Source organism: Topomyia yanbarensis, chromosome 2 (genome assembly GCF_030247195.1).
Source record: "Topomyia yanbarensis strain Yona2022 chromosome 2, ASM3024719v1, whole genome shotgun sequence".
NCBI lineage: Eukaryota > Metazoa > Arthropoda > Insecta > Diptera > Culicidae > Topomyia > Topomyia yanbarensis.
The window spans coordinates 322,743,759-322,763,709 of record NC_080671.1 but is presented as its reverse complement, the minus strand read 5'-3'; the positions used below and the strand labels follow the sequence as shown (position 1 = coordinate 322,763,709).

General features: G+C 39.7%; 1 protein-coding gene across 1 annotated transcript in view; it reads left to right on the top strand.

Annotated features, from left to right (window-relative positions):
- LOC131683761 (dynein axonemal heavy chain 6) overlaps positions 1-19,951 on the top strand; it is a 37,570-nt gene that overhangs the window by 8,348 nt on the left and 9,271 nt on the right. Inside the window, exons 5-14 of the mRNA XM_058966024.1 lie at positions 4,388-4,483; positions 4,542-4,847; positions 4,900-5,132; positions 5,192-7,037; positions 7,103-8,379; positions 14,981-15,578; positions 15,637-18,000; positions 18,122-18,263; positions 18,327-19,063; positions 19,123-19,389. Of these exons, the coding sequence (XP_058822007.1) occupies positions 4,388-4,483; positions 4,542-4,847; positions 4,900-5,132; positions 5,192-7,037; positions 7,103-8,379; positions 14,981-15,578; positions 15,637-18,000; positions 18,122-18,263; positions 18,327-19,063; positions 19,123-19,389 (7,866 nt within the window). The remainder of the gene's footprint in view (positions 1-4,387; positions 4,484-4,541; positions 4,848-4,899; positions 5,133-5,191; positions 7,038-7,102; positions 8,380-14,980; positions 15,579-15,636; positions 18,001-18,121; positions 18,264-18,326; positions 19,064-19,122; positions 19,390-19,951) is intronic.

The window sequence follows — 19,951 nt, the reverse complement described above, 5'->3', positions numbered from 1 at the left end:
ATTATTTTTTGTTCTGATTTTTCAAAATTCTCTTGGTCCAGTCTACCCAAGCCTTGGTCAAGTCTCCCCGCAGTGGGGAGACTTTGCCAAAAAAACGATGTCAGACAAACTTTTATAACTTTTGAAAAAGTAAATTAAAAATTCCGCAAAAAATTAAGAACACGAATAATACCTTTTTACATTATATCTCAATGACGTTGGAAGGATTGAAATTTTTTTTGGAGATTTATGCAGATTTGGCTGAAAACCTGGTTAAGTCACCCCATGTTCCCCTACATGTGGGGCAGAATGATAAACTGCAAATAAGGGATTTCTTCTCAAACAGCAAACTTGATGTTTTGCAGTGCGAGTGCACTTTACCTCGACGTCTACTACCCTACTCCCCCCAATACGAGCATCTATCTTCATTTCTCAGTATGCATTGTGATGTCCTGAAGGAAAAGTTGTCTCAAAGAAAATCATTGTGTTCTATATGTCGATCTCTCCCTATGTCGATGGTCCCTTCAATATCGACATAGAGAGAGTTAACTGTAGAACGTGTGGGAGTATTTTACATTAAACTCGAAAAATATTTGTGCAGCTATTTTTTCGAACAGCGCTGCATCATTATGATCGACACCTCCGGATCGGTTCGTGTTTCAACAGGTGACGATACTTGCATCAGGCCTCAGCAAGTCAGAAATACCGCGAAGGTTGGACTGCAAGCAAGAAAAGCAACATTGGAAAAAACATGACTAACGATTAACGATTAAAATAAAATAAAAAAGAGCAAGAACACAGTCCGTACCTTGGCCCCTGCTGAAACAGTGCCCAACAGTTAGAGATGGGCAGGCATGGGATTTTTCGTACCCGGACCCGACCCGAACCCGAATATTATTTTTGTAAGCTCACCCGAACCTGTCCCGAACCCGGATTTTATTAATATACAAAACCCGACCCGTGCCCGCATTAAAAAAAAATTTAAACCGTGCCTGACCTGAACCCGATTTTCAATAAATAAATTTAACCTATTTGATTCGAAGGAGGTAGAGGAGCTCGGGGCTAGTTGGCAGTATTTTCATTTTTCATCTCTTTGATTTAAGTAGATTGTGGACTATTTCAAATAACACAAACTTCACAAAATTAAGGAAATGCGCTTATTACGTTCGAAAACTGTCACCCATGAATTCTACAAAACAAAATGAAATGCAAAATATGAAAACATATTTTACATAATTTGAGATAAGAAATGAAAGACAGTTCCATATCCCTAATACAAACGAAGAAAAAGGAACTCCGCTAACTTACGCCTTCCGCGAACTAGGCCCGGGATCTCCTATTATTGGTTTCTCTTTCGACATAAAACTTTACATGTGAACGAAACCAGAAATACCACAGCTTCAGATTCGTCTCGGTGACAAGACCTAACATGGAAACTGCTACCGTAAAACGGGGGAACATTGATCAATTTTTCTACATTTTTTCGAATAACTTTCTTCAAACAAGGTAGATGTAACTGTTTGCATTTTTAAAACAAGTACTGGTACCCATAGATTGAAAACGTCCAAACTGTTTGGTAATTTATTTCGTTTTACTATAACAATAAAATAAGTTTGTTGTAAATTTTCATTCGTTGTTTTCGGGGCACCTTTGATCAGCAAAATACGTGCATCGAAATGAAAAATGACGCTCCAAATGTTGTGTAGATTGCATATCTGCAGGCGATTTTTTGACCCGATATTGTGTCGTCTCGTAAGAAAACAAAATTGCCTGGAAGGATACGGCCGACTTTATCGAACTTTTTCGGGAAAATATTCGAAATAAAATGTTTAGCAATAAAAATCTCGGATTTTTAAATTAATTAATGGACAAAAATATTTACGGTTTCTAAAAAAGTGATCTGTTCAGTTGAAGTTGGTTGATTTCATTAATATACAAGGAATTGTTTGAACAGATTTAAACGATGCATGAAAGTTGCATCATTTTCAATTTGAATTTGTGTTCATAAAAGGTACATTAAATGACGAAGTAATCGTTGCTGGTAGATGCTGAACATGTTTACAATATGGTTTGTATTTTGTTTTGATGATTTTGTTAGAGGGAATCATCTTATCGTACGTTACTGAAAAAAGTCTCATTTGATCAAACTTACCCCGGTGATCAAAGATACCCCGTTTTACGGTACTAATCACAACGTAGTTAGCGAGACGCGAGTACATTATTTTCGAAACTATTTGACCTTAAAATCGGAGTACACTTGAGCTTATATGAGACTTCTTTAAGTAAATTTTCGCCCATATAGCTCTCGTAGAGCTGATGGCCGACCAAATGTAAATAAATTTAACTATGCTATTTTTTTTCTATTCCGACGAAAAGTTAGTGTCGATTTCTGATGAGGCGAAGTCGAAACGCACCCGTGTAACAATAAATTTAAGTAAATTTTCGATAAGATCAATTTTTCCATAAATCATCTAAACAAACATCAATTTTATTTAAAACACGCTCAACATCTGTTCGTCACGATTATTTTGTAATTTATTAAGTGATCTTGCAATTGAAAAAGGTACAATTTATCTGCATAATTTTGATTAATTTGAATAATCTCGTGTACAATCTACAAATTTTTTATGTTTGATGGTTAATTTAGACTATTTTCCTTAAACAGATCGATAGAAGTCATAGCTACATATCTTTCCCATATACTTGTTTTTTCTTTCTGTACGTCGGAAAGATGAAGGAAATTCACAACTTCAAAAATGTTCGAGAAGCTTCACAAAAAGCGATAAATATTTCTCTGTTTAAGAGTACACCAAAATTTAGATGCTGAACTTCCAGTTCATAATCTATGGATAGTCCTGTTCATCCGATACAAGCTGACCTATAGGATGAATGAATGTCAAAATGGTAATATTATGCTTGTTTCAATATTTTTCTACGAGGATAACTTATCGCTTTTTGATGTTGGCGGAAAAAGGTCATTCAAACTTTCAAAAACATTTATATGGGTAAATGCGAAATGTTTCGAAAAAAAACCGACCCGACCCGTACCCGGAATATTTTTTTTAATATACCCGACCCGACCCGTACCCGGTAATAACAAAACCCGAACCCGCCCCGATTCCTACGGGTACGGGATCGCGTCGCGTATCGGGTAAAAATACCCTTATCCGCCCATCTCTACTAACGGTTAACCCGGATGGATGAGGATTGCGAGATACGAGGTAGGTTTAACTACCACAAACCAATCCGACACTACCACGAGCCAGCAAGCAGCGGTGTCTGTTGAAGAATTCTTCTCGATAACAAAAAATATGCCCGATTTGTTGAACTGAGTCGATTGGGTCACAAGACTCGGGATAAATCTTTAAAGTATGAGGGTTTCTATACCTTTCCTTTATAAGAAACGCAAAAATCAAAAATCTCCTCTTGAGAATTTTCTGCGCGGGCCTGTTGTAAGCAGTCAAATAGAATACTTTGTCACTGGCGCATTGGATTACTTAAATGCTTCTAATGGATTTTGCAACTAATGAAAAGGAGTCGAACATATTTATTTCTGAAAGATTTGCCATTACACGTAAACGATTTACCCAATCAGCAATCAATATCAAAATTCTAATAGAATGCAATTTTCGTTAACAGCAATGCAACAAAAATGTGGGGTTTCCACGCACAATATTCCATAGAGTGTATAACTGGGACAATTATGCGTAGAACAGCAGTGTACCCGGTAACAGATCGTGTAGTCATACATCGGCTACATTATCTTCTGGACTGGTATCTCGACCTTAACGTTATAATGTTTAGCGAAGTGTTGCAATTTTACTTGTAGACGAGCCATCTACTTGAATTGTACCAGAACCACATTTCGTAAATGTTGGAACTAAATAAATCAAACTTTATAATTTACAATACACATTTCTCATCTTACATTTTTCAATATGTGTTCCACTTCTCGCACTAGCAGACGAATTCTATAGGTTCTGATGTCAATGACAATAGCAAATCAACACTTCAAGAAATTCAAATTCAATCTCATTGAAATCAGGCTGAGACATCACGATTCACACAGCACACACAACTTTGTACACGACGCCTTTACTTGTGTAATGAAATTTAACGCTACCGTTGGAAGGTTATTAGCAAATAACCAGATCATTATAAAATTAGGGATGAAAAGTTACCAACCAACATAAAAACTATTACATCGAATAAAAATATAATCAAATTAAATTATCTACTTTCGGGGCTAGTTCGTTAACTTGCAGTATATTCAATTTTGTACAAATGCATGAAAATATATTCCTTTGTTGGTTTTTGAGAAACTTCGAAAAATTTTCTCCTTTTGCAAAGTTTAAGGTTATATAACCCGCTAAAGAGTATATTTATTTATCTGCGCGAATTTCCATAGGCCAGTCATCATGGGACGTCAAGAAGATCGTTTGTGTGGAAATCCTCCTAGTTTTGACTTCATAATAGAACATGACTACGAGCTGCTTGAGAATATGTAAGTTACAACAAATAGTCTATAGAACAACAAAACGCAATAACTTTATTTGTTTTAGGAAATCCATCAACGTCAATATCAACAAAGCATTCGATTTGGTTGATCAATACATACTACAGTTCGATAAGGTCAGAGATAACTTCCAAGAGGCACTATTGATGGACCGAAACATAATTCGAAATGAAACTAATTTGAGCAAACTGCAGGTTTTCTGTGAGCGCTATAATACCGAAATGGCCGCGTTGGAGAACATACAGGAGTCTCAACATTTGGGATTATTGCAAGTCAAACAAGCAACATTTCGTGAAGAGATTATTCCTGTGTGTCAAGATTTATTATCAGTACTTGACGAGACTTTACCAAAGTATATGAGGATTGATGAATTTATTATTTTTTTAAAACCACTTCTTTTTCAGACTTGCTTTGGAAAAAATTAACTACGTCGAACAAAAAGGAGAAGAAATTTCGACTAAACTTTTAATAATTCCCGAAGAGACGAACCACTACATTTATTATTTTAACTTTCTTGAAATGTGCCACGAGCACGTTGAGAACTTGGAAAAAGAGTTAAACTATGCTTATGAGGCTTTAAAAATAATGAAAATTCACAGAGTGCCTTTTAGAGACGAAGATAAGGATAAATATTTAGGTAGACATTTGTTTTAGTCCTACGAAGTACTTTTTAGAAACATTAAAACATTTTTTTAGATATGGAAGAGTTGGTGGTGCACATAACGGACATTATGAACACGAAGCGTAGCCAGAAACAAGATTTGATCAACAAATTCGACCTTTGTCTCCAGACAGATATAGCAAAAATCTTCTCCGAGGTCGAAGAGATCAGCGAACAAGTCCTCCAGGAATGGCTGTTGGATGCCAATTCAGATCCGGCTCAGGTTCGCGACTTTTTGATAGATCTTTCGGAGCGCCTTAACTCGTGCTATCGCAAAGCGCAAGAATACAAAAAGTATCAAAAAGAATTCCGGCTGGAAGTGTCCCGATTTGATAAACTAACAATCGTGATCAATGAAGTAAAGCTGCGACAGACTCTTTGGGACAGCGTTCAGCAGTGGAAAGACAGTGTAGAGCTATGGAATGAGATAAAATTTTTCGAATTGAATGTGGAAGAAGTGGAAGCTTTGAATACCAAGGTCCTGAAGAATTGTGCAATGCTAGATAAGAATTTGCCAAAAAATGACATAATTCCCAAGTTGAAGCTTGAAGCAGAAGACTTCAAGGAGAAAATACCCGTATTAACCTATCTCCGCAATCCAGCTTTGAAGAATCGGCACTGGATAAAAATTGAACAAATTTTGGATAAAAGAGTCGCCGGGGAAGAAGATATTTTTTTGCACACTTTTGAAGATGCAAACGCATTCGAAATAGAAAACGCCAATGAGCTAATGGAGGTTGCCAATATGGCCAGCGCTGAGGCAGGCTTAGAAACACTGCTTAGTAAGGTAGAAAATGCGTGGAAGGAGTTGGAGTTGGCTGTGGTAAGTCACAGAGATGCACGGGATGTATTTATTCTCGCTGGTGTTGACGAGCTGCAAACCGTGTTGGACGAATCCAGCATTAATATTAGTACCATAGCTGCTTCGAGGCATGTTGGTCCCATCAAACCGAAGGTAGACGATTGGAGTACACAGTTGGACCTATTTTCACGTACGTTAGATGAATGGATGGTCTGTCAGCAGTCGTGGATATATTTAGAGGCCATCTTCTCAGCTCCAGACATTCAACGTCAACTTCCTCATGAGACGCAAATGTTTCTTCAAGTTGATAAGAGCTGGAAAGATCTTATGCGACGAACTCAAAAATCTCCGTTGGCGTTGAGTGCCATGACTGCTGAAGGGGTCTTGGATCAACTTCAGATTAACAATATTTTGTTGGACAAAGTAACTCGATGTTTGGAAGCGTACCTCGAGGTGAAACGAATGGCATTCCCAAGATTCTATTTCCTTTCGAACGATGAGTTACTGGAAATTTTGGCGCAGACTAAAAATCCCCATGCGGTGCAGCCACATTTGCGGAAGTGTTTTGATGCAATATCAAGCATAGAGTTTGGCAAGAAAAAAACTGAAACCGGCGAGTCTGTGATGACTAACGACATTGTAGCAATGGTGTCCCCAGAAGGTGAAAGATTAACATTTGGAATTGGTCTAAAAGCACGAGGAGCCGTTGAAGACTGGTTATCAAAAGTTGAGGAAGCCATGTTCTTAGCGGTAAAAAGATATATGCGGCTGGGTTATCGTTGCTATCCAATGAAGGATAGATCATTTTGGATGCAGGAACATCCCAATCAGGTGGTACTTACTGTTTCGCAACAGCAGTGGTGTGCGGATGTGCATTCCATTCTCGATGGAACTGGGAATATCTCAAGACAGATGGAAAATTTCAGGGATAAACTGATGAAAAATTTAGCGATATCTGCGTCCATTGCTCGTACAAACATATCGAAACTTGTTCGTAAAGTTTTGTGTGCACTGATAACCATCGATGTTCATGCTATGGACACAATTTGCCACATGGTTGATAAACAAATTACAAATTCGTAAGACGAATGCATTCGATATCCTCCAAATTCACCACAGTATTTATGTTGACATATCATTTTAGATCAGATTTTGAATGGCTGAAAATGCTGCGATACTACTGGATCCCTGAAAATGACACCGTTGAAACGAAGATGGCTTCTGCCAATTTACCCTATTTCTATGAGTATTTAGGTGCCGGGGGCGTTTTGGTCATTACACCTCTTACCGATCGCTGCTATCTGTGTCTGATGGGGGCACTACAAATGGACTTGGGTGGAGCTCCAGCAGGTCCAGCGGGCACAGGAAAAACGGAAACCACCAAAGATCTTGCAAAAGCTCTGGCAATACAGTGTGTAGTATTCAACTGCTCGGATGGTCTGGATTATAAAATGATGGGTCGATTTTTCACTGGTCTTGCTCAGTCAGGAGCATGGTGCTGCTTCGATGAGTTCAATCGAATCGACATTGAAGTGCTGTCAGTAATTGCGCAGCAATTAATCACAATCAGAAATGCCAAAGCTATGAAAATGAAGCGATTTCTTTTTGAGGGACGGGAAATAAAGCTAAAACCCTCGTGTGCAGCTTTTATCACAATGAATCCTGGTTATGCAGGCAGAACAGAACTTCCAGATAATCTGAAAGCCCTGTTTCGACCAATATCAATGATGGTTCCCGATTACGCACTGATCGCGGAAGTTATTTTGTACTCAGAAGGATTTGAAGCCTCTAAAATTCTGGCTAAGAAGATGGTACAGATGTACAAACTCTGCAGCGAACAGCTTAGTCAGCAAGATCACTATGACTTTGGAATGCGGGCCGTAAAAAGTGTTTTGGTGATGGCAGGTGCTCTGAAACGAGCTTCTCCCGACCAACCCGAGAACATAACACTGATTTGTGCTTTAAGAGATTCAAACCTGCCCAAATTTTTGGCAAATGATGCTATACTTTTTAATGGAATTTTGGGAGATTTGTTCCCGGGAGTAGAACTGCCCGAGCCAGAAAGAGGTAGTCTTCAGGGCGCTATCGAAGCTTGTATGGAGCAGAGCAATTTGCAACGAGTACCGGAGTTAGTTCTAAAAACACTACAGTTATATGAAACGATGGTTGTACGATGGGGAGTCATGTTGGTTGGACCTACTGGAAGCGGGAAAACCAGTGTGCTGCATACGTTAGCATGTGCACTGGAAAAATTGTATACTGACATCGTGGATGGCCCGTACTACAGACCGGTCAACGTTCAAACTTTGAATCCGAAAGCAATCACTATGGATGAGTTGTACGGTTTTGTAAACCTTGCCACAATGGAATGGAAAGATGGATTGCTAGGGCTCGCCATACGAGCTGCGGTGAACGTTGTGGGTAAGTGTTTTTTTTTTTTTTCCATACGTTTATTTGACACGGCATTTGCAAAAGCTTTTTACGCCAGTTTCTTTTTTTACATAGCACATTACAAAAATCCTTAAGACTAATTTTAACTATACTAGTACTTTGTCTAAAACTAACACTGAAATCACTTTATTGTTTGCTTTTTTCCTTACATTGTTGTATTTCATAATGATCTAGTATTTTCGGGTGTATTTATTTACTTTTTTTCTGTTATTGTCTGAAATTAAAAACTAAATATTCTAGGACACTGTAATTGGTGAATGATTAGCCTTGGATGAGAGTATGAGGAGATGAATTTAATTAAATTTTGACAGATGCTGTTATTAGAAAATGATAGATAAGTTCCATGTATAGAGGATCGCGATACGCCAGGATGTCTCTAACAGGAACATGGATTGGTCTTCCTCGGACTTGTAAAGAATCTACTAATTGTGATCTGGCTTCACGATATTCAGTGCAGGACCAAACAACATGCTCAATGTCATGGTAACCTTCTCCACAAGCACAATGATTACCCTCAGCGAGCCCAATACGACGGAGATGCGCATCTAAAGTATAATGATTGGACATGAGCCTAGACATCACACGGATGAAGTCCCGACTTACATCCAATCCTTTGAACCATGCCTTCGTTGATACTTTAGGGATAATTGAGTGTAGCCATCGTCCCATATCTCCATTGTCCCAAGATGTTTGCCAACTAGCAAGTGTCCTCTGTCGAGAAGCGCTATAAAATTCATTGTAAGCGATGGGTCTTTCATATATTTCACCATCTAGTGCACCAATCTTGGCTAAATTATCAGCTTTCTCATTGCCCGCAATAGAGCAATGGGCGGGGAGCCACACTAGGGTAAATTTATAACATTTTCTTGTCAGGTTACTCAGAGATTCTCGTATCTTCCCCAAAAAGAATGGATCGTGGTTATCAATCCTCTTTGAGCGTAGAGCTGCAATTGTGCTGAGACTATCAGTGAGGATAAAGTAATGGTTCGGGCGTAAAGTATTAATTACTTGAAAACTATAGTGAACTGCTGCTAGTTCCGCTATATAAACAGAGGCGGGTTCTGCAAGTTTGAGAGAAATTGAAAAATTATTGTTGAAAATACCGAAACCAGTGGCCTCACTGATTCGTGACCCATCAGTGTAAAACATTTTAAGGCAGTCTATGTGTTGATATTTACTTGTGAATATTTTAGGGATCTCCCGCGAGCGTAGATGATCCGGAATTCCACGAATCTCTGCTTGCATGGACGTGTCGAAGAATAAAGTGGATTCAGGAATATCTAGTATATTGACGTATGTGGGAACATACCTAGCAGGCGTTATTTCTTGTGACATGTGATTGAAATACACTGTCATGAATCTGGTTTGGGGTTGAAGCTCGACAAGTCTTTCAAAATTTTCAATTACCAGTGGGTTCATAACCTCACATCGAATAAGTAAACGAGAGGATAGATCCCAGAATCGGTATTTTAAAGGAAGAACTCCCGCTAGTACTTCAAGACTCATCGTATGGGTCGACTGCATGCAACCTAAGGCGATTCGTAAACAACGATACTGTATCCGTTCCAGTTTAATAATGTGAGTGTTCGCAGCTGAACGGAAACAGATGCACCCATATTCCATTACTGAAAGTATTGTTGTTTGATACAATCTTATCATGTCACTTGGATGAGAACCCCACCATGATCCAGTTATTGTTCGCAGAAAATTTATCCTTTGTTGGCACTTCTTTATCAGATACCTAATGTGGCCTCCCCATGTACCTTTAGAATCGAACCAAATTCCGAGATATTTAAAGGTCATGACTTGGGCTATCGTTCTACCAACCATCTGAAGCTGAAGCTGAGCTGGATCACGCTTCCTTGAGAAAACGACCAACTCTGTTTTCTCCGTAGAGAAATCGACGCCCAGCTTTAAAGCCCAAATTGATAAATTATCCAAGCTATCTTGCAATGGTTGTTGTAAATTTATAGCTTTTGGTCCTGTAACAGAAACCACGCCATCATCTACAAGTTGTCTTAAAGTGCATGGGCTGACAATACAATTATCAATGTCATTCACGTAAAAATTATAGAGAAGGGGGCTTAGACAAGAGCCTTGTGGGAGGCCCATGTAACTTATTCTGAGTGTCGCCAAATCGCCATATGAAAAATGCATGTGCTTTTCTGACAATAAATTGTATAAATAATTATTTAATATCGGTGAAAGACCACATTGATGTAGCTTCTCCGAGAGAACATCAATGGAGACTGAGTCGAATGCTCCTTTTATGTCTAAGAACACAGACGCCATTTGTTCTTTTTTTGCGTAAGCGAGTTGGATTTCTGACGAAAGTAGCGCCAGACAATCATTCGTTCCCTTTCCCCTCCGAAAACCAAACTGGGTATCTGATAGCAAGCCGTTCGCCTCAACCCAATTGTCGAGACGTCGTAGGATAATTTTTTCCAACAATTTCCTGATGCAGGATAGCATTGCAATCGGTCGATACGAGTTATGATCGGAGGCTGGTTTTCCCGGTTTTGGAATTGCGATAACTCTCACTTGTCTCCAGTCGTGCGGGACAATGTTCTGCTCAAGAAGCTTATTGAATAAATTCAACAAGCGTCTTTTTGCTAGGTCAGGCAGATTCTTCACCAAGTTGAATTTAATTCTGTCTAGTCCCGGAGCATTATTGTTGCATGAGAGGAGTGCAATTGAGAATTCCATCATTGTCAAAGGCGAATCTATGAAATCGTTACTTGTAGGAGCATCGCGAGTGATTTTCTGCGCAGGAGCAGAATCGGGACAAATTTTCTTGGCAAAATTAAATATCCAACGATTCGAAAAATCTTCGCTTTCATTAGTCACGTTTCGATTCCTCATTCTTCTGGCTGTGTTCCAAAGAGTACTCATTGATGTTTCTCTTGACAAGCCATTAACGAAGTGTCTCCAATAACTAGATTTTTTGGCACGACGTATACTGTCAAATTTGTTTTGCAAAATGAAATAATTTTCAAAGTTCTCACGTATACCCCCTTTCTGTTTCATAATTTCTTTGTAGGCAACTTGTTTAGCTTCATATGCATCAGAGCACTCTTTGTCCCACCAAGGATTAGGGGGGCGTCTATTTATTGTCATTCCAGGATTGCATTTCGTTTGGGCTTGTTCTGCTGCTTCAATAATTAAACCCGCTAAGAATTCATATTCTTCGGTAGGGGGTAGCTCTTCTGTCGAAGCAAGAGAAGTGGAAATTAATGTTTCGTATGTTTTCCAATCAATATTTCGTGTTAAGTCATAAGGAACATTGATTGAATTCGTAAGGCCTAATTCACTGTTAATTGAAACAACGATTGGCAAATGATCGCTACCGTGAGGATCAGGTACAACCTTCCACGTGCAATCTAACCGAAGTGATGTCGAGCACAGAGATAGATCTAATGCACTTGGACGTGCAGGAGGTCTGGGGATGCGTGTTGTTTCGCCAGTATTTAAAACTGTTATATTAAATTCGTCACAAACATTGTATATCAAAGAGGATCGATTATCATTGTAGAGGGAACCCCACAATACTCCGTGCGAGTTGAAGTCTCCCAGTATCAGACGCGGAGCAGCCATGGATTCCACTACCTCAAAAATTTGACGTTGTCCAATTTGAACTTTGGGAGGTATATATATAGAAGCGATAGACATGTCTTTGCCTTTAATGTTCGTTTGGACAGCTACAGCCTCAATGCCCGCAAACAAGGGGATGTTAATTCTATAGAAAGAATAGCACTTTTTAATTCCTAGAAGCACTCCTCCATACGGGGTGTCTCGGTCTAGGCGAATAATGTTGAAATCATTTAAGTTGAAATTAATGTTTGAGGTAAGCCATGTTTCACATAGAGCAAAAGCATCGCATTTTAAATTATGCAGTAAAATTTTTAAGGAATCAATTTTAGGTATGATATTTCTGCAATTCCACTGTAAAACAGTGATGGAATCTTTCATTTGAGGAGGTGAATTACCCATTGAAAGATACAATCGCTGCAAGGATGGGCCATTGAGCAATCAGCTGCTCTAAAAATGTTCTAATTGTTGGGAGGAAAGCTGAAAGTATACTCTTTAGTGGTTCAGAAATATTGAATGCTTTAAAAATCCAATCAACAATTTCAGAAAATTTCAATAATCCTACCCCCTGCTGAGGCTCAGAGGAAGTCGAAATTTTATTATTTCCAGTAATGGTGTTCTGTTTGGATTGTACGTTCCCAAAACCGGGCGGAATTGATTTTGGTTTTGAATCGGAATTTTTCGGTTTTGGGCGCAGTTTATCTATTGGTGGAGAAATTTTAAGGCCTTTTCTTGGCAGCTTGGGAAAAGAAGACTGTTTTCTTTTTCTGGAATTTCCGGGTAAAACAAATGATGTACCTTCGCACGCTCCGTCAGAGTCAGACTGTTCCGAAAATAGAGATGCGTAAGTGTTTTCTAAGAAGATGGGTTTAGGGGTAGCATTTTTCAACATTTCTGCATAGGAGCGCTTAGACCTCTCCTTCAAGGATCGTTTAATTTTATCCTCACGCAATTTATAAATGGGGCATGCAGGGAGCTCATGTGAGTTTTCTCCGCACATTAAACATTTTTCTGAATTTTCATTGCATGTATCCTCTTGATGAGAACCCCCACATTTGCCACACCGTGCCTTATTGGAACAGTAAGTGGCTGTGTGGCCAAGCTGTTTGCAATTAAGGCAATTCATTACACGAGGGATAAAAAGGCGAACAGGGAGACGAATCTTATCGATAATGACATAGTTGGGCAGCGCAGACCCAGCGAAAGTCACTCGAAATGAGTCAGACAGTCGATAAACTTTTTTATCTCCTTCGTGTGATACTGAATGCAATTGCTTGCATTCAAGTATTTTTACGTCTTTAAGTATGGTGTCTTTGAAGCGACCAACCCCATACTTAACTAAGTCATCAACAGTCAAACTCGATTCTGTGATGACCCCATCAATTTCAATTTCCTTTGAAGGAATATACGCTCTATAACCACGCGTAAAAAGCTCGCAAGAAGCAATTGCATTGGCTTGTTTGAGACTACCAACGACAATGCGTATTTTATCTTTATTAACTTTGACGATCTCTTTTACATCCGAGAATCGCGAAGTCAAATCTTTAGAAATTTGAATGATATTTAGCGCCTTTGCTTTCCGCCTAATAAATACAATCCATGGTCCTGTTGACGACTCTGGGTAAATTTTAATTCTAGTCGGATTTACATTTTCAGCATAAGGCTTAGGGGGAGGGTCTGTTACTCGTTCTCCCATCTCTTCATCCATTTTACCTAGTAAGAAAAACTATCACAAAAAGGAATGAAAAATATACCTGTTATCTACTATCTATTAGGTGGCGAGGACACCGGTAGAACACACCTCATGTGTTACGTTGTAAACTCGGTGCCCGTTGTTTGACAATGTGACACTTGCTGTCCTTCTTCGTCGCGTTGCTTCTTCAGTAGAGAAATAGTCCTACCTGCAACACTTCAAAACTCTCTCCGATTAAGCTGCTCGTCGGTATCACCACCCCAAGCGCGCTCTCTCCGTTTCCACCACCTCGGTAGACAAATGTGGCTACCTGTGGCTTGCTGCGAAAATCCCACTGTCGATGCGGCACTTTTCGGTGCCACTTGTTTTCCTTATTCGTCGTACCACTTCTGCGGTAGACAAATAGAGCAAATGGGTCTACCTGTGACGCTTCCCTCTCGTCGATTAGAATTGCCCGACGACACCAATACACTATATTTTTTTCTGTGTGTACAGGCACGATCACTGTCGATTTCTGCCACCGCGGTAGGCAAATTCGTCTACCCGCGGTTTGCTGTCAAAACACCACTTGTCGAGGATGCCGTTGACCACGCCTCCGGCGTATCAACTGTCGACTCACACTTAACAAACTCGTCTCTCTCTCTCTCTCTCTCTCTCTCTCTCTCCCACAATAACGCATACAGCGTCTCGCACTCCGTCACTCTCTCGAGAACAAAACCTTCCACCTGGAGGCACAACCGTCTCGGTCGGTTGCAAAAACTGTTATGATTGTGGGTAAGTGTTGGTTACAATGTTAAAAACATCCCCTAGTGTTTTGAATTAATCTACAAATGAATAAGCTTATTTTATAAAACAATACCGACTCTAAAGAACAAGCTGACAAGCTTTAAAAGGTACATAAATATACAAAGAACAGATCAGCCGGGTCAATATGATCCGCTAACACCTTATTCGTAACTTTTTGAACAGTGCTTTGAAAATTTTGAACTCTATTGGAAATCGTTTCCATGAAAGAAAAAAAACGTCAAGAAACTTGTAGGAACAAAATTTAAAAAGTTATCGCATTTTGAAAGTTCATTTTGGGCCGTATTGACCCCAACACCTAAATAAGGTGAACGATTCAGTGCACCGGATGCCAAAAGCTCGTAAAGCAGTAGTAAAAAACGGGAAGTCGATAATGTCCCGTCTGTGCAGCAATGAGACACGACGTACATCTAACTGGGTGGTGTCATTATTTCACTTTTTAATGGAGTCACATGGTAATGCATTAATGTGTTTCTATCATTTCAGAAGAGGAACATCAGTGGGTGGTCTGTGACGGACCGGTGGATGCGGTCTGGATAGAAAATCTGAACACAGTGTTAGACGACAACAAAATGCTTTGTTTGGCCAATTCGGAACGCATAAAACTCACAAGTTGGGTGCACATGGTGTTTGAAGTGCAAGATCTTGCACAGGCTTCACCTGCGACTGTATCTCGCTGCGGCATGGTGTATCTGGATCCGCTGCACTTGGGCTGGTCTCCATTGATAGTTTCATGGTTGAACACCGTAAAGGAACATCATCTTGATCTAGACCTTAAAGAGCATATTCAAATACTTTTCAATCGTTATTATGATGACATGATCAAATATCTGAACAGAAAATGTCGCTGGACCATTCATCAAGTGAACATTAGTAAACTTACAATGATGACAAAACTAATGTTACTGCTGTTGATAGACACCCAAAACATCAATCTGATGGAGCGGGGAGATGCTAAAAATTATATTTTCAAAATATTTACATGGAGTGCATTATGGTCATTTGCGGGAAACTTACTGGATGAATCGAAAACTGGATTTGAAAAATTTCTCCGAAGCCTTTTCGACCAGAACGAAACAACCCTGTAATACTCTCTATTGGCACGTTAGAGCATACAATTTACCCAAAAATCCTTTTTTTAGATTACCTGATGGGTCTTTATGGGATTTTAGGATCAACCCTGCTTCAAAAACATGGGAAAATTGGACCACTGTGCACTTAAAATTTGATTATAATCCTAACATAGCGTACTTTGATCTGCTGGTACCAACACTGGATACTACGAAGTACGGATTTGTTGCCGAAATGCTATTTAAAAATCAATACCCTGTACTTTTCACCGGAGATACCGGTGTTGGGAAATCAGTTCTAGCCAGAAACATTTTAACCAAGCTCATGAAGGAAAACGTGATTCCCATTTTTGTGAATTTCTCAGCGCAATCGGAAAGTGCCCGCACCCAGGAAATCATTGAATCGAGACTTGAACGACGCAAAAAGACACTTCTAGGGGCTCCAATTAACAAAAAGATTATAATCTTCATCGATGACGTAAATATGCCCAAACTGGATGTCTACGGAAGTCAGCCACCTATTGAGTTACTACGTCAGTTCTTGGACTTCCGAGGAGTATACGATCGGGAAAAGATGTATTGGAAAAGTATCGTCGATGTTACTCTCGGTGCTGCATGTGCTCCACCAGGCGGAGGTCGCAATATACTGACGCCACGGTTCATTCGCCACTTTGCTCTCTTTTCACTCCCAACGCCAAACAGTGACACAATGAAGACCATTTTCAAGGCAATTCTAACGGGATTTTTGTCTGACTTCAGCATGGCTATACGGCCGCTGGCTGACCCCATAATAGAAGCTGCTGTTGCGGTTTACGAAAGAATCTCAGAAGAATTGTTACCTACGCCAAAGAAGTCGCATTACGTTTTCAATCTACGTGATCTCTCTAAGTGCATTCAAGGTGTTCTACAAGCAGAGCCATCCTCCTATGTTAATCCAATTCAAATGCTACGTTTATTTTACCATGAATCTTTAAGGATATTTTATGATCGTTTGATTAGCGAACATGACAAGTCGTACTTTACCCAGCTCTTGCAAGATTGTTGCGAAAAATATTTTGAAACAACTGTCGTTCATCAGGACGAAACAGTGTTGTTTGGGGATTTCATGATATTTGGACAAGCCTCCGACGACCGTGTATATGAAGAGATCAAGGATACGAAAAAACTGAAAAGCATACTCGCAGACTATTTAGAAGACTACAACTCACTGGGGAGCAAAGAAATGAATTTGGTATTTTTCATGGATGCTATCGAGCACATCGTCCGCCTTGCACGACTTCTGCGGTCGGAGCGTGGAAATGGTCTTCTGGTAGGTGTGTCCGGAATGGGAAAACAAAGCTTATCAAGACTGGCTGCACATATTAATGGCCACCAGTGCCATCAAATCGCACTGCGTCGTGGATACGACCACGCCTGTTTTCATGAAGATTTGAGGAAAATTTACTGGATTGCTGGCGTACTGAACAAACCCATCGTATTCCTTATTACAGATACACAGATTGTGCGAGAGGAATTTATGGAAGATATAAACAATATTCTAAACTCCGGTGAGGTTCCTAATTTGTTTGAAGGAGATGAATACGAAAGGATCATCCTCAACGCAAGACAGCCATGTATTGAGAGTGGTTTTGCTAATACGACTCGAGATGGAATCTTTGAATTTTTCATAAAACGTGTCCGCGCAAACTTACACTTGATAATTTGCATGAGTCCTGTTGGTGACACGTTTAGACGTCGTTGCAGAATGTTCCCATCGTTGGTTAATTGTTGTACTATTGATTGGTTTGTGAAATGGCCTGCCGAGGCGCTCTTATCAGTTGCGGTGGGATCCTTGAAAGATGTGTCGGAAAATGAAACTCAGTGCAAACATCTCGCACAAATTTGTGTCATGATGCATGAGAGCGTTGAAACGATTTCAGAGAGGTTTTTTAGGGAAATGCGACGCTATTACTATACGACCCCAAGCAGCTATCTGCAGCTGCTTAATCAATATCGAGTATTGGTAAACAAGAGGGTTGAAATAATCATACAGAAAAAGGATAGAATTGCCAATGGTTTGAGCAAAATTCTCGAAACAAATCTGGTGGTGGCCGAAATGGGGGAGGAATTGAAACAGTTTGTCCCCATTCTGGAGGAGAAATCAAGAAATATGAAAGAGTTGTTGGCCAAACTTGATAAAGATAATACCATTGCTGAGGGAGTTAAACGTAGTGTGGGTAAAGATGAGGCAGAAGCCAAAATGAAAGCGGCTGAAACACAGGAGATTGCAGATGAAGCCGCGAAAGACCTTGAGACCGTAATGCCAACGTTGAAAGCGGCACAAGATGCCCTCAAAGCATTGAACAAGAATGATATTAATGAATTGCGTGTATTTCAAAAACCGCCTAGACTGGTGCAGTTTGTCATGGAAGCTGTGCTCATACTGTTGGGATCAAAGTAAGTACAGTAGATAAAAGCCATTTCCATATAATTAGGTTCATACTGAACCATTTCTATTTCCTCTGCATACAGTCACGTTATGATTGAAAGTTAATATGTACCAATCTTTCTTCGATAGGACTGATTGGAATTCAGCGAAGGTGGTAATGGCGGATGTAAATTTCTTGAAAAAACTTGAGGAATATGATAAGGAACACATCCCAGAAACATTGTTAAAGAAGATCAAGACATACGTAGATCATAAAGATTTCCAACCTCAAGTAAGGTTTTAAAGAATTGGCGAAAACTGTGAATTTCTTGGTAACCGCTTCTTTTATTTATAGATCATTGAAAAAGTTTCCAAAGTGGCCAAGTCAATGTGTCTCTGGGTGATAGCAGTGGAAAGGTATGCCAAAGTGTACAGACAGGTTGAACCGAAGATTAAAAAACAAAAAGCAGCCGAAGAGGAGCTAAACCAAGTAATGCAGCTGTTGAAATCTAAGCAAAACGAACTCGCTGAAATCGAGGCGAAAATTCTCATGTTGATGTCCAACTTGGATGAGAAAAGACGTGAGATGAAGGTTTTGCAAGATCACAACGATCTTACCACTACCCGCTTGAACCGAGCTGGTCGACTAACATCCGCCTTGGCAGATGAGGAAATCCGTTGGCGTGATACGGTTCAGGAACTTACGGCTGAACAGTTTGCCGTTCCCGGTGATGTACTAGTGGCTTCGGCATACGTTGCTTACCTGGGAGCTTTTCCTATGAGCTATCGCCGTGAACTTTCCATAAAGTGGGTGGAAGAATGTCGTAATTTGAATATACCCAGCAGCGCCAGTTTCGACCTAGTGAAAATTTTGGGAGATTCGTTCCAAATCCGGCAGTGGAATATGTTCGGATTACCTCGAGATGAAATTTCTATAGAAAATGCAATCATATCAACACAAGGTGGTAGATGGCCTTTGATGATTGACCCACAGGAACAAGCCAACCGCTGGGTACGTAACATGGAAACTGGAAATGAGCTTAGAATAATAAAGCTGACAGATGCAAACATGATGCGCATTTTGGAGATTTGGTAAGTTTGTGGACGATTACATTTCTATTGAAATTGCTATTACTTGGTAAATATTATAGCATTCGACAAGGAATTCCAATGCTAATAGAAGATATACAGGAGACGCTGGATCCTGTTCTGGAATCTGTTTTGCTGAAACGCATTTTCATATTAAATGGAAGACCAATGATAAAACTGGGTGATGTTGATGTCGACTATGACAGTAATTTTAGATTATACATGACGACAAAATTAGCCAATCCCCATTTTTTGCCTGAAATCTGCATTCAAGTCTGCTTAGTTAACTTTTTGGTTTCACGAAGTGGATTGGAAGACCAGCTGTTGGCGTAAGTATTATTACTGATAATTATAATTTGTAGAAAAATCTGGTCGTATTCAGATCAGTTGGTTGGTTGATTCATAATTTCAAAAACGAATTTACACAAGATTTCAAAACTAAAATAGCTCATATTTAAAAGAAGACAATGCGATAAAGTATATTCACTCGAATGTTATTGGATAACTGCGTATCAATTATTTCGTAATTCTGACGTTTTTACATTTCTTCATAGCTCAAACATTAAAGAATTTTTCGGATGCCATGAGGCCTGTTGTGCATTGATACTGATTGGGACTTACTTTCGTGGCTGTCCACTAAAATATTCCCCACTCTTCCTCCCGCCGTTTCTTCTTGGAACTGCATCAAAGTATCAATGATTGTGCTTTTTCGGAACTCTTTCTTTTGCTCAAGAGTTTTCTGCAGTTATTTCGAAGCCTCGCTTGATTAATTAAATTGGTCATCATTTGAACCATTTAGCGCACGACTTTCCTCTAGTTCACCACTATTTACAATAGACCGTTTAGGCCCTCTGCGTATTTGAGCTTCTAACATCGAATAGGGTAGTCGGC